This window comes from Condylura cristata, unplaced genomic scaffold, assembly GCF_000260355.1.
Source record: "Condylura cristata isolate star-nosed mole 26May11 unplaced genomic scaffold, ConCri1.0 scaffold00018, whole genome shotgun sequence".
In the NCBI taxonomy this organism is placed as follows: Eukaryota; Metazoa; Chordata; class Mammalia; order Eulipotyphla; family Talpidae; genus Condylura; species Condylura cristata.
In genome coordinates this window covers 4412990-4425251 of record NW_004567119.1, presented here as the reverse complement: position 1 = coordinate 4425251, position 12262 = coordinate 4412990, and the positions used below count along the sequence as shown (strand labels likewise).

The 12262-nt window shown below is 49.8% G+C and overlaps 1 protein-coding gene across 1 annotated transcript in view; it reads left to right on the top strand.

Annotated features, from left to right (window-relative positions):
* LOC101634631 (mastermind-like protein 3) overlaps positions 1 to 9430 on the top strand; it is a 252504-nt gene extending 243074 nt beyond the window's left edge. The window contains exons 6-7 of the mRNA XM_012726754.1: positions 9034 to 9149; positions 9258 to 9430. Coding sequence (XP_012582208.1) covers positions 9034 to 9149; positions 9258 to 9430 — 289 coding nt within the window. The remainder of the gene's footprint in view (positions 1 to 9033; positions 9150 to 9257) is intronic.
* Positions 9431 to 12262: the final 2832 nt, after the last annotated feature.

The following is a 12262-nucleotide window of genomic DNA, read 5'->3' as shown; positions in this document are numbered from 1 at the left end:
CCCCGCCCAGTGGGGCTCCGTTCCTCAGGCCTGCTTCGGTGTGGCTGATTTTTCTTCCCTGGCCACCGGCTTTCACCGCGCAGGGCCGGTGGGCTGCGAGGTTCCCGCAAGTGCGATGGTTGGTACCTTTGTCAAAGGACCTGCGGTTCTCACCCTGGTCACTGAGTCGGGGCCACCCTCCCGGTCAGGCGTGGCCCGGGCTGCTGCGTCTTTCTCAGTGAGCAGGGAGCTGAGGTCGCCGTCGGTGACGCTGACCCCAGTCAGACAGGGGTGTCCACTCCCAAGGCTGGACGCGGGATCTCAGGCTCGGGTTTGGCACTTGGTGTCAATAAATCCACAAATGTTTGGTCAGTTCATCGTTTTCATTTTAAGGTGTGAAGTGTTGATTATTTGTTCCCTAAACAGAACCACAGACCTTCATCTTCTTTTAAAAAAAAAAAAACTCCAGCTTTTCAAAATCATTAAAAATTTAAAAACAGCAGTCAAAAGTTAATTTCTACCCTGAGGATTTTCTAGTAACTAATCGGAAACAGACCTCTGGTGTATGAAACGGATACTTCTGCTGGGTTAGCAACAGGTAACTGGAAACCTCCTGTGGAGGCCTCACTGCTTGTCCCTTCTGGTGAAAGGTGAAACCTCCCCGTGTCCCACAGGGATTTCGGTGATCGTGGTGTGTCATTGGGGCAAATTTGAAAAAGGAGCTTCTCGTCCCTCTGCTTATCTCCTCCTGGCAGGAGGGCGGCCCGTGGTTGGGCCAGCGCTGGGCCCCCGAAACTCCGCCCACGGTTTTGAGCCGGTTTCTAACTCAGAGGCACCCTGGGGACGCTCCAGTGCGCCAGAAGCGCCACTCTTCATCTGACTGTTTCATGTGATTTCTGCTTCCTAATTGATGTCAAGTAGGGATCAGTCTGCAATTTCCTAAGAGCTCGGCTGTCGAGGTCACGCTGCCGCCAGAGGGCCGGGTGGGTGCCCGGACCTTTCCTCGTGCTCCAGATCCTCCTCCCTCACCCTGGCGGTGTGCAGAAGTAGCGGGTGTGTCTGAGTGTGAGCGAGCTCTTGAGAGGTGTTGCTGGTCATTTCAGAGAGCTGAAATGCCAGCTCTCTGGTGCGCCCGGGTGTTGGCGTTTCATAGATCCGTGGGTTGAAAGGCTTGTCAGGCCGTCCTGCCCGACCTCTTGCCAGGAGCAGGGCCTCCCCCTGAACTCGTCGTCAGGCCGGCTGCTGTGCCCCTGCGTGGCATTTATTTTCATTTTTCTGGGTGTGAGTTGATTAGGAAGTCTTCCCCTGCGTTCAGCTGCCATCTATCTCCATTCAACCTGCACCTTGTTCTCATGCTGTGACGTGGAATGAGCCCACCCCTTTTCTTCATATGCCACCTTTAGAGAACCCCCAAGGGCTCTCACATTGCTCCATCTTCTTTCCCAGCTGGACTTTTCCAGTTCCTGCCATGGTTCCGTCCATTAGTGTGACTGTCTGCCCGTGGCTACCAGGCCTGCTCTCTGATACTCTCATCATAACAGGTGTATTTTTTCAAGTGAGATGCCCAGATCTGTGTGTAAAATCCCAGATGTCATTGGAAATGCAGAGCTCAACAGAAGTCAGACCACATGTCTGCAGCCTCCCTGTGCTTATTACCTTGATTGAAAACCTCCCATGTTTTCGTATGAACCACCCTAAGTAAGATTTCTCTGGCGCACTACAAGCGGGCTTGGTGTTTGTGAAGCTTTGTACCCCTGAAGCTTTGTACCCCAGCATAATACTCATCTAGTCTGGGAAGACTTTTTCTTGCCATTGTCATTCTTCCTGCTTTATACTGGTGTGCACACCACTGACACCCGCAGAGCTTCAGGGCTGCCCAGGATATCCCTCACAACTCTGTCAGACGCAGGCCCTTTGGGTGTTAAACAGCTTTGTCATCCACCCCTGCCACCGCCCACCCCCGCATACCCAGCCCCATCCACGGGATGACCCCCCCCATCCTCTGGGAGTTCCGAGTTCTGGCATTGCAGTCTGCCCCCATGGCCTTGTGCCGGCTGGGAGACCAGCCTCGCTGTTTCCATCCACAAATGTCTACTCCTCCTTTCAGGCATAACTCAAGGCCACTTCCAGGAGCTGCCAAGGTCATGACAGAAGGTCACACTGGAGGCTTCTACCCATAACCGACCCTAGAAGTCAGCGTTTCATGTGGACTTTTGTTTTTATATTGTGCCACAGACATCATAACTCATTAGCAGGGAAAACAGGCTTTTAAAAAGTGAGACCTGCTTTTCCTGCAAAGCCTCTCTGGCCCGCCTTTAGCCTTCATCTCCTGGAGCACCCTGCCTCACACGTTCACTGCAGCATTTATCATGGACGCGGCCACAGACAACTATTTGTTGCTCCGTTTGGCCTCCGTAGACTTTCAGCTCCTTGAGAGTGAGGGCTTTGTGTTCCTGCAGCCTTCTGCCGGTAGCTGCGATTCAGTGAGAGTCCGCGTGTCACCGACATCTCCACGTGGGGCCAGCACGTTAGCTGTCTCTGCAAAATGATAGCCCGAGGCGTTATGGCCAGTGCCTCACTCAAGTGAGGGCCTGACCCGTGGGTGTCATGAAGTCTTCGAGAGACACGGGAATCTGGTTTTGGCGGTTGGTTGGGGTTTTGTTCTAGGTCTTCTGACCCGTTGACCATCCCCACACCTGTTCCACATACTCTATCCTAAGCCAAACTGTAGTTGTTTTTGTCTAAATGTTAATGGGCTGTGGATGACCATAATTACATACAGGAACCCGCATTGAGGATCGATTGGAGGTTCTCGTTCACTTACTTTTCAAGTCCCTACCGTGTGTAGATCCGGCACACAAATAGCATCCAGACGGCAGGTAACGATGAGTGTAATGAGCAGACGAGACGATACCGGAGTCTCCCAGGACGTGCTCGCTTTTCTGAGAGTTGACACTCCACCACTGTATTTATCATCAATTAAATTTTCCCATATTAGTTATTTGCAGTAATTTTTGAGGCAATCACCTCAGCTCAAATTGCCATAGCAAACCACATAATCTCACCAAATAGAATTATTATCAGCAGTCATCATCCTCATCAATTCTTTATTAAAGACTCATTTCTCAAACCATTTTAAATTGTGGCTTAGAGTAAGTCATTTATAACCACATTTTGGAAATAGGCACATTATATTTCCATTTCATAAATATGTTTTATTAGTAATGAGTAGTCTAGTATTAGATTACTATTCATACTCTCAGCATAGGTTGGAAAATGCTTAATTAACAAAGATATTGAATTGGAAAAAAAATGACTCTGGGCATATTTCTCCTTGGCCAAATTATTGTCTATTTTTTTCCCTCTAGACCGTGGTAATTTTTAATTGCACACACCTGTCCCAGAGAGGGTATTTTCAGGGGTCTGTGTAGGGAACTCCAAAACTTTCTGCTATGACTACTGGGTTCCCCTGTCAGTGGTTCCCAGTATTGACCCAAACCCAGCGCCAGCCCCTCTGTATAGAGCATCTGCCTCCAGTCTTTGCCAGACCTTGCTGGGAACCTCTGAGTCCACAATTCACGAGCAGCTAGACCCCTGTCTGGGTGTAAAAACTTAAAAGTGGCATTTGAATCCAGAGCTGGGCTGGCAGCCAGCCAGCTCCAAGAACATGTTCTCTCTGCCCACACACGCTTGGAGGAGACATGAGCTCCAGAAGGTTCCTGGGTGGGAAACCATGGAGCTGTCAGTACCCAGACAATCATGTGCAGACTCTAATGGCCCTGTGACGAGCACATCCCCCAACCAAAACCTCTTCTTCATGTTGCTCTGGTTTTAACAGAGGTAACTGGACTATACCACGGTCTATGACTCAGATCATACGCACCCTTCCCATATATGTCACCACACCCACCACCCAGGCCCCACAGTCCTGCATCAGCCACCAGGCCCGCTCCCCTCTTCGCTGCCCCCAGGGAAGCGCCCTCCGCTTCCTTGCAGTGGCTTCAAAATCTGCCATGATCCAGCAGGTCCACTTCTGGGTATCTGCTCAAAGAATGTCTTCATGAAAACACTCACCTCAAGGGATAAATACACTGCTGTGTCCACTGCAGCCCTGATGACAATGATCAGGCTACAGAAACAACCTAGGTGCCCCAGCTTAATAGGTTAGGCCCATCCAGATCTGCACAGTGAAATACTACTCAACTGTAAACCAAATAAACCCTTGTGACATAACCATCGCAAGACTGGAGACAGCACAGGCCTGGAGCGCACGACGCTAAGTGAAGTAAGTCAGCGGGAGAAACACAGATACTGCTGTGTGGAATATAGAGGAACAAAGCAAAGGGTCAGGTAAAGCCAAGCCGGAACAAGCCCTGGAAAGTGTTGCTTTGAGCCAGCGCTTCTGTTTCACTTCCTTTTTGCCTCAGCTCACATTGGGCTGTCTGCTGTTTTATTCATGTGTACGGGTGCCTTGAGCTTCTATAGCTTTATCTTGCGTGAGATGGGTTCTCTCTGTTCTTTGCCATTACTTTTTCCAGGGCTAGGGCCCTTGTTGTGACGGGGTGGTGTGCGCCCTCAGGGCTGAGTAGCCGCCTCAGCCTCCATGCGGCAGGGGTGGGCGCCCTTCTCCTGAAGAGGCCTTATAATCCCTGGCCGCACGGACGGCTCTTGGCAGATAGTTGTCTGGTGAGCACGAAAAGCCATGGAAATACGTGAGACACGTGACTTCGCCCCGGTCTTCAGCTGCCCACAACTGCACCCTAATTGCTGGCAACCCCTTTCTATCCATGTTTGTTCAGAGAATGGCCCCAAGGCACCTAGTTAGGGGACCCATGTTCATCAGAGGGGGTCCTTCTGTTCACCCCACGGGAGAATAATCCCCAATTAATAAACAGGCAAACACTCTTAGGTACGTGGCATCAAAAGACAGCCTTCCCGAGGGCGGGCTCACCTGTGGGGTAGTTAGATTCCTGTCCAGGCCACGGGGCACCCAGCTGGCTTGATGTGGACGAGGGGCTGGACTGGGGTGCTGAGGAGGGGCGGGGGCAGGCTGGCTCACGGAGGCTGTGCAGTAACAACAAAGAAGCCCAGGGCTGCCGTTCTCTTCTGGGATGGGAACGCTTCCCAGTCAGGCTTCCCCTCTATTGATGAGGAGAGACCAGCCCGGCTTAGCCAGGAAGAACCAGGGCAGTGCCCCCCTTTCCCCCTGCCAGGCTCCCTGGGAAAAGCTGGCAGGGCCACAAAGCAGCCCCAGAGTACTCCCCAGGCCCCCGGTTACAGATGAGGATTGATGTTCAGCTGAGAAGCCATGATGGCCTGATCACAGGCATCATTCTCCAGCCCCCTCCGCCTTCCCTTCACAACTGACTGGTCACCTATTGTTCCTCGTTGCCGGCCTTGTTTGAAGGGCTGTGCTGCATTTGCAGGTATAAAAGCGTGTTCGGCTTTCCCCCCCTCGAAGTCATTGTCTATATTTAGGTCAGTGACGTGAGGAGGGATGTTGATGTGTTTGGTCCCTCAAGCTGAAAATTGCCTCCTGGATCTGGAGCTGGGACTTATGCTCAGCGCCTGGCGGTGGGCACCGGGGGCCCGGTGAGTGAGGGGACCTGCCCCCCCACCAGGGCCCGCATGCTCAGTGAGGTGTCGCTGAACACCCTGTCCCAGGCCCCCCAGACCCTGCTGGTAAGAGGGGCCCGGTGTACAGGGAGGCGAGGGGGAGGGTGGCAGAAGTTGCTTTACCTGGAGTCCATGGAGTTCTCAGCTCTGTCAAGCAGAAAACAGCCCGATCAGTCCTCCCCACAGAGGAGCTGCGTCTTTTTAACATGCAAATGTTCAGTCAGGGAAAGTAAATAGACATCTCCTCCTTCAGGGAACAGGGAGACAATCACAGCCACCCCCGCCCCACCCCCAACACCCTTGCTAGAGAAAGAAATTCTGATCTTCCCCCCATTATTCTTACTCTTTTTTCAAGGGAGGGAGGGAGGGGCTTCCCTGAAAGGCTCTTAAGCCACTGTCTTCTACTCCAACTTCCTGCCTAGTAGATGGGTTTCATTAATTTGATAAGCCAAAGAGAGGGGTGTGGGGGGCAGGGAAGGGAGGTGCAGGCCTGCCTAGGGGCTGCCCTGGGGTTTTGGAAGATGAACTGCTAATGATGTTGAAGACTACCTTTTCCAGGCGCTTCTTCCTCCTGAAGAGTAGGGTCCTCTTTCACTTATTCTTATTGTACCCTAACGCAGGAACTGGAAAATAGGGACCTGGTTGGAGTGGAGGAGGGGGTGGCCGGCGGCGGGCCTGGGGGTGGGGGGAAAACAGACAGATGCCTCAGAGGAGGAATAAACAGAGCCCTTACACAGCTTGAATGCCCTTGGCTTTCACAGGGTAGCTGACATCCTCATGCTAAAGAGTCAGAAACTAATGGGGAGAAGTAGATTAATTTGCTAGGTCATTTATTGAACATCTTGCCTGAGATTTACAAACTAGTGAAATTAGTGTAAGTCGACGATATGAATATTTTGATCAACATCTGCGACCCTTGAATTCAAAGGAAGCAGGAGGCAACCACGGAGCTGTTGACATTTCAGATGTACTAATCTGTGGCCAGTCAGCTTGGAACGGGAGTGGCTGATCACGCCCAAGATAGCCAGAGAAAGAATCTGCCCAAGAGGTCCCAGTTTATGCCATTTGACCTGGTTTGAGGGGGAAAAAAAGAAAAGATATATTTGCCCAAATTATACCTCTCAGCAACAGGGAGAAGTGGAAAGGTCCCCGGCTCAGTATGATTTTATTTTTATTCTGTGTTCCCTCGCATAGTATCCAGATCATCCTCAAGCATTTATGGAGACAAATGTGCCAGGCATTCTGGGGCTGGAAAGCCATTTAAGCAAGGCTCTTTTCTCATTTTAGTAGTGGCAACACAAACAGTTTGCATTTAACAAAATTCTCATCTCTTCTGGAATCACAGAGCCAAACCTCACGCTGACTTGTTTTGCTTCTGAGACAAATACTCAGGTGGGAGTGGGGTGCCCATGGGCATCATTAGTTAAGTGAAAACAACCAGGCCACTCCCCGCCCCACCATGTTTCTGCTTCAGTAAATATTTTGCTTCCTCCTCTGTTCTACCCGGAGACAGTGATTGCTTGACTGTCAGAGCTAACTGCTCCACAGACAAGAGTCTGAGGGGTCGGAGTGGGGGCAAATATTTCAAACAGATGAATAGTGCTTGGCTTGCAGACTTATTCATTGTTCAACTAAAATCTGTGTCAGCATGGTGACTAAAATGCAGCCGTTAAGCAAATATTTGGCACCTGTTGTGTGCAAACAAACCACTGTTCCAGCTGCTCGAAGCTAGCGGCATACAAAGGAGACACAGGCGCCTGACCACGAGCGGCTTCTGCACGGGAGGCGTGGCTTACACGGTGTGGTGGGTGGTGCAAGTGCTGTGGAAGAGAGTAGAGCCCGGTGCAGGCCGTGTCAAATGATAAACTGAGGCCTATTGAAATAGTTAAGAATTTATGTGAGCAGAAGAACATTCCAATGAGTAGAAACTCGGGGGAAACCTTCATGCAGAAAAGGCAGAAGCAGAGCAAGGAAAGTATCTGATTGGTTGCTTTACGTGGAGAAGCTCGGCTGGCGGTTTGGGATTGGCTGGCCTTTGGTTTTGATTTCTGAAGCCCAGGACATTTGCAGGCCTGCGTCTTGGCTTGCTTCTGTAGGCTGCGCAGGCATTAGCGCCACCTCGGCTTAATGTCCTCGCTGTTTAATGAATTGAACAGATGGTGGAGAAAAGGACCTGCCTGGGCCATGGGTTTATGAGCTGCTAATGCCTTCAGCCCCACCCCTGTCCTCCTGCCTCCCGCTGGGCAGAGCCCACACAGGGACAGCCAGGACAGCAAAGGCCTTGCTCACGTGCAGACTCTCGACGCCACAGGCCCAGGAGAGCTGTGACGCAGGTGGCAGTAGCCATAGATTGTCTGTGTCTGTTGTGTCTAGGAAAGGGCACAGGTTGGAGGTAAGCAAGGGATGACTAGCACCCCCTTTTGGGTTGCTCCACCAGGCCCCAGTGGGGTTCAGGATTCCCAGGTAGAGGTGTGGGCTCCTTTTCTGTCTTTGCCAGGTTCATTACATGACACTTGGTGTGAGAATTAGCTTTTCCTGACAAAGGTCGAAGTCATAGAATCACAAGATATGGGCATTAAAATTTGGCTCACTTGGATGACAGGAAATCACTTATCACACTCTAAGAAGGACTAAGCCAGCACTGTGAGTTCCTTAACACCCAGGGACATCCCAAAGGCAAAACTAAAGTCTCCAGGCTAATCTTAGGTTGTGTCCATTTTATTCACTTAAAAACTGTCGTTTTTTTCCCCTCTCTCTGTATGTTCTACACCTGCAGCTACAGAAGAAGCATGAAAGCAAATGCCCCCCACCCACTCCCCTGCCTTGTCTTGGAGCATTTTAGGGAAACATACCAGACACGTCGTTTCTTCAGTGTTTCAAGTCAGGGCTGTGCTTCCTCCCTAGCGGTAGCGAGGATGGCATCGATCTGGTTGGAAAGCAAAGCATAGTTCTGATTTTTCTTTCCTGCTCCTTAACTGGGACTGAAATTAGGATTCCTGGCTTCCTGCCTGATTAGGGTATGAGATGTGGAACAGATCACTGAGTGGGCCCTGGCACAGCCCTCTATCCGTGTGCACTTCAGCAACTACATTCTTTTTGTTTGTGGTAAGCAAAAGGGAAGAACGGATTTGAAGGAGGCTCTGTTTCTAATGATTCAGATGTTGTGCTTCAGTGTGGAGAACATTTACGCTGGCAGACGCACCCTGACCGTATGTTGAGGGCCAATAAAGGGACTCCTGAGACTCAAAAACATGAGACTGATTCTTGCTCCTGCGAACCTGTTGCCCAAAAAGGCAGAGTGGAGCTGGCAGGAAGCCTGTGCCCAGAACTCACACTGGAAAGTCAGTACTAAGCTCTGAGGGGGAGGCACAGCTCAGCAGTGGCCCTTTCATCTCTGAGCGCTTATCCCTGAGGCCCCTTTTCCTGTGTTTGCCGCAGTGGTGATGACAATGATGGTGGTGGTGATGATGGTGGTGGTAGTAGTGAAGGTGATGATCATGATAGTGATGGTGGTGATGATGGTGACGACAATGATGATGGTAGTAATGATGATGGTAGTAGTGAGGTTGATGATTGTGATAGTGATGGTGGTGATGATGATGATGATGGTGATGACAATGATGGTGGTGGTAATGATGATGATGACGATGGTGGTATTGAAGGTGATGATCGTGATAATAATGATGGTGGTGGTTATGATAGTGGTGGTGATAGTGAAGGTGATGATTGTGACAGTGATGATGGTTGTGGTGATGTTGATGATGGGGGTCCTAGTGGTGAAGATGATCTCTATGTCAAAGATGATAATGAGCCTGACATTCAGTCATCCTACTGACAGAGCTGATGAAACTGTAAACTTACGAAATTTCTGCTCAATAGATAGTTTATTTCTGTCTACTCCTCCATTATTAAGGTTTCATATGCATTTGTGAGTATGAAGCTAATTTTCAAAAATAAGCACTTCCTGGTTACTTGCAACTCACCTGGTACTGTGATAGTTTTGTATCCTAGTTAATTCTCACATATCTTTTTAATTTACTATCCACATACATAGTTGAGAAGAAATGACCTGGACTCATGGTTAGCCAGCTCCCAGAGTTCAGAGTCAGGCTTTACACTCATAATGGGAGGCTTCTGAAAGCTGGAACAAGATCCCTGACTTCGGTATTCAGCAATTCTTCTCTCCGGGGATGGGGGTCAGGAAGAGGAGAAACAAGCCCCGTAGAGACAAGCCTTGCACAGAGCCTGTTAGTTGAACTTGTCACTCCACATGTGTTTCACTACCTTTGCAGTAGGTAGTTCATCTCATTAATTTAAACTGAAATTCTGTAATCAGCTCCATTCAGGCAGCAAAATACCCCCTTTGATGATAACCCTAGGTTTATTTTGATAACAGAAGTTGCCATTTCCAGTCAACTTGGCAATGATTTTCTCACAGGAACCTTCAAACAGTGTCACCATATACTTTACACACAGAAAACAGGTGTGTCACAGTTTAGGGTCTGTAGGGAAAGTCTCAAAGGAACTGTCCCCAGACCCTGTGATTTACTTAAAGAAATTTATCCTACGAAAATGAACAGAGATGAGATTTAAAATATGTGCTTAAGGATGTTCACTGCAGCATTACTTACAGCAGTGTAAAGGGGGGCGGGGGGCTTCAACTGAATGAATATTTCCAAGGCATTGAAATATTTAGGCAAGAGTTTGGTAACAACTGGAAGGGCCATGATGTAACAAGTGGAGGTGGGGAGGGGAGTAGAATATAAAACCACATGTGATCTCAATATTTTAAGAAGAGAATGTGAACCTATATTTCTCCTAAGTGAATCTGGAATAAAGAAATAAGAAATAAGCCAGAGAAAAATGGTAGCAATGACGGTCGTGTTGAGGCTTAACATCTAAGCCACCAAGGAGGCCCAGGAATTGGTAGCAATGGAAGAAATATACTCTGAACAGCCTAACTTGCCAGTGAAATGGAGGATAACACAACATCAGACTCTGAACAGCAACTTCGTACTGCTCTGTAATCTCTCCTTCACTTTAAAACACATCAAGCTGAAGTAGGTGCTGATATTTGCTGATGAGCTTGTGATTTTGTTCCTTCACAAGTCATCTCTTCTGAAGAAAAGCAGAGGTCGTTAGGCCATTAGCATAACACTTGCTTCTTTGCCAAGATCTTCAAACCATTGGTCAAGTGGCTGACAGACTTTGTCCTCATCGAAAAATGGTCCATCAGAAGGTCATGGCCTGGAGGTTGTGTTGCAAGCCCCGGAGGTATAGAGGGCACAGATCCACCACAATAAATCACATATCACCGCAAGGCAAGGCATGCGAGTCTGTGGGTTCCTCGGTGCATATAAAAATCATGTTTTCACGGCACTGTAAGGACCCACAGGTGGCGGGAGCCAGGCCTAGGCCTTCGCTAAATGGAACACAGCTCGAGGGAAGCCCCGATGCTGGGGAACATGGCATCGTAGACTTGCTCCTGTGGGGTGGCCACAGGCCTTCCATTTTTAAAAAAACACGTGATCTGTGAAGCCAGTTTCACAAAATGAAGCACAATGAAATGAGTATGGCTGTATATCGCACATCGGGGCGTAATGTGAGGGGCATCGGGCTGCCAAGCACAGCACCACGAATCAAATGAGAGATCCCACGTGTCGGGACACTGTCTCAGGGGTGTGTGCACGAGAAACAGACGCTTCTTCAACATCCAGGAAAACGAGACCCCAGACCACGGTGACCTCTAAGGACTTCTGATGTGAAGTAGCAACATAAACAGAGAATCGGTTGAAGAAAGTCTTCAAATCTTAGCGGAGCAGAGAAAAATCCATGTCAAGAATTTGTAAGAAAGCTGCCTGGTGCCATCTCAGTACGTGTGCTAACCTTGCTTTCATAGTTAAGCGGTGAGAGTGTGTGGATGTTTAGAACATGATGTCATAACTGTCTGTGCCCACTTACCTGGGAGCAGTAAGGCCAGAGTGGTATGGCCAGTGCCCCCCAAAAAAGTAACCAGCAAATGGAGGACGGGCCTTGCCAGCAGCCGACGCTGTCTGGAGCCCTCACACCTGTCCCTCCTAAACCGAACCTGGGAAAAAGAAAGACACAAGGAGCTTCATACAGAGGATTTTATAGCCAGACGCGTGCTACCTATGGAACAAACACTGCTCAGTGTCACATCCAAGGTGATTTAATATCTGTCCCCAGACGCCTGCCCAGCTTCTCTCCCTCGCACGTGCTGTCTCGTCTCCACAGGCACCCACTCTTTCTTCTCTCTCATGAGTGAGCCACAGACCCTGCACTTCTGGGCACTGAACTTTGTGTTCCCTCAGCCGGAAAGGCCTGGGACACTCTGCTGCTCTGTCCTCGAGGTCTGCGCTCCAGGTCCAGTCGGATGCTCCTCAGTCCGCAGTGACTGACCTTCCTTTCCACACCTGTGTGCTTTTAGAGGCGCCTTCATCTGATGTTCCTCTCACGCCGCCTTGTGTGCCAGCTGGTGCCGGAGGTCTCACTCCCCTGTGTTATCTGCAAATGCCCAGCCGAGGGACCTGCCTCATGCGGCGGGCGTGTCGCACCGCAGACTCGCTGCATTCTGGCAGACGCAGGTAGCACATTCAGAACGAGGTGTTGAGACAGACCATACGCACAACCATATTGTCCAGATCCA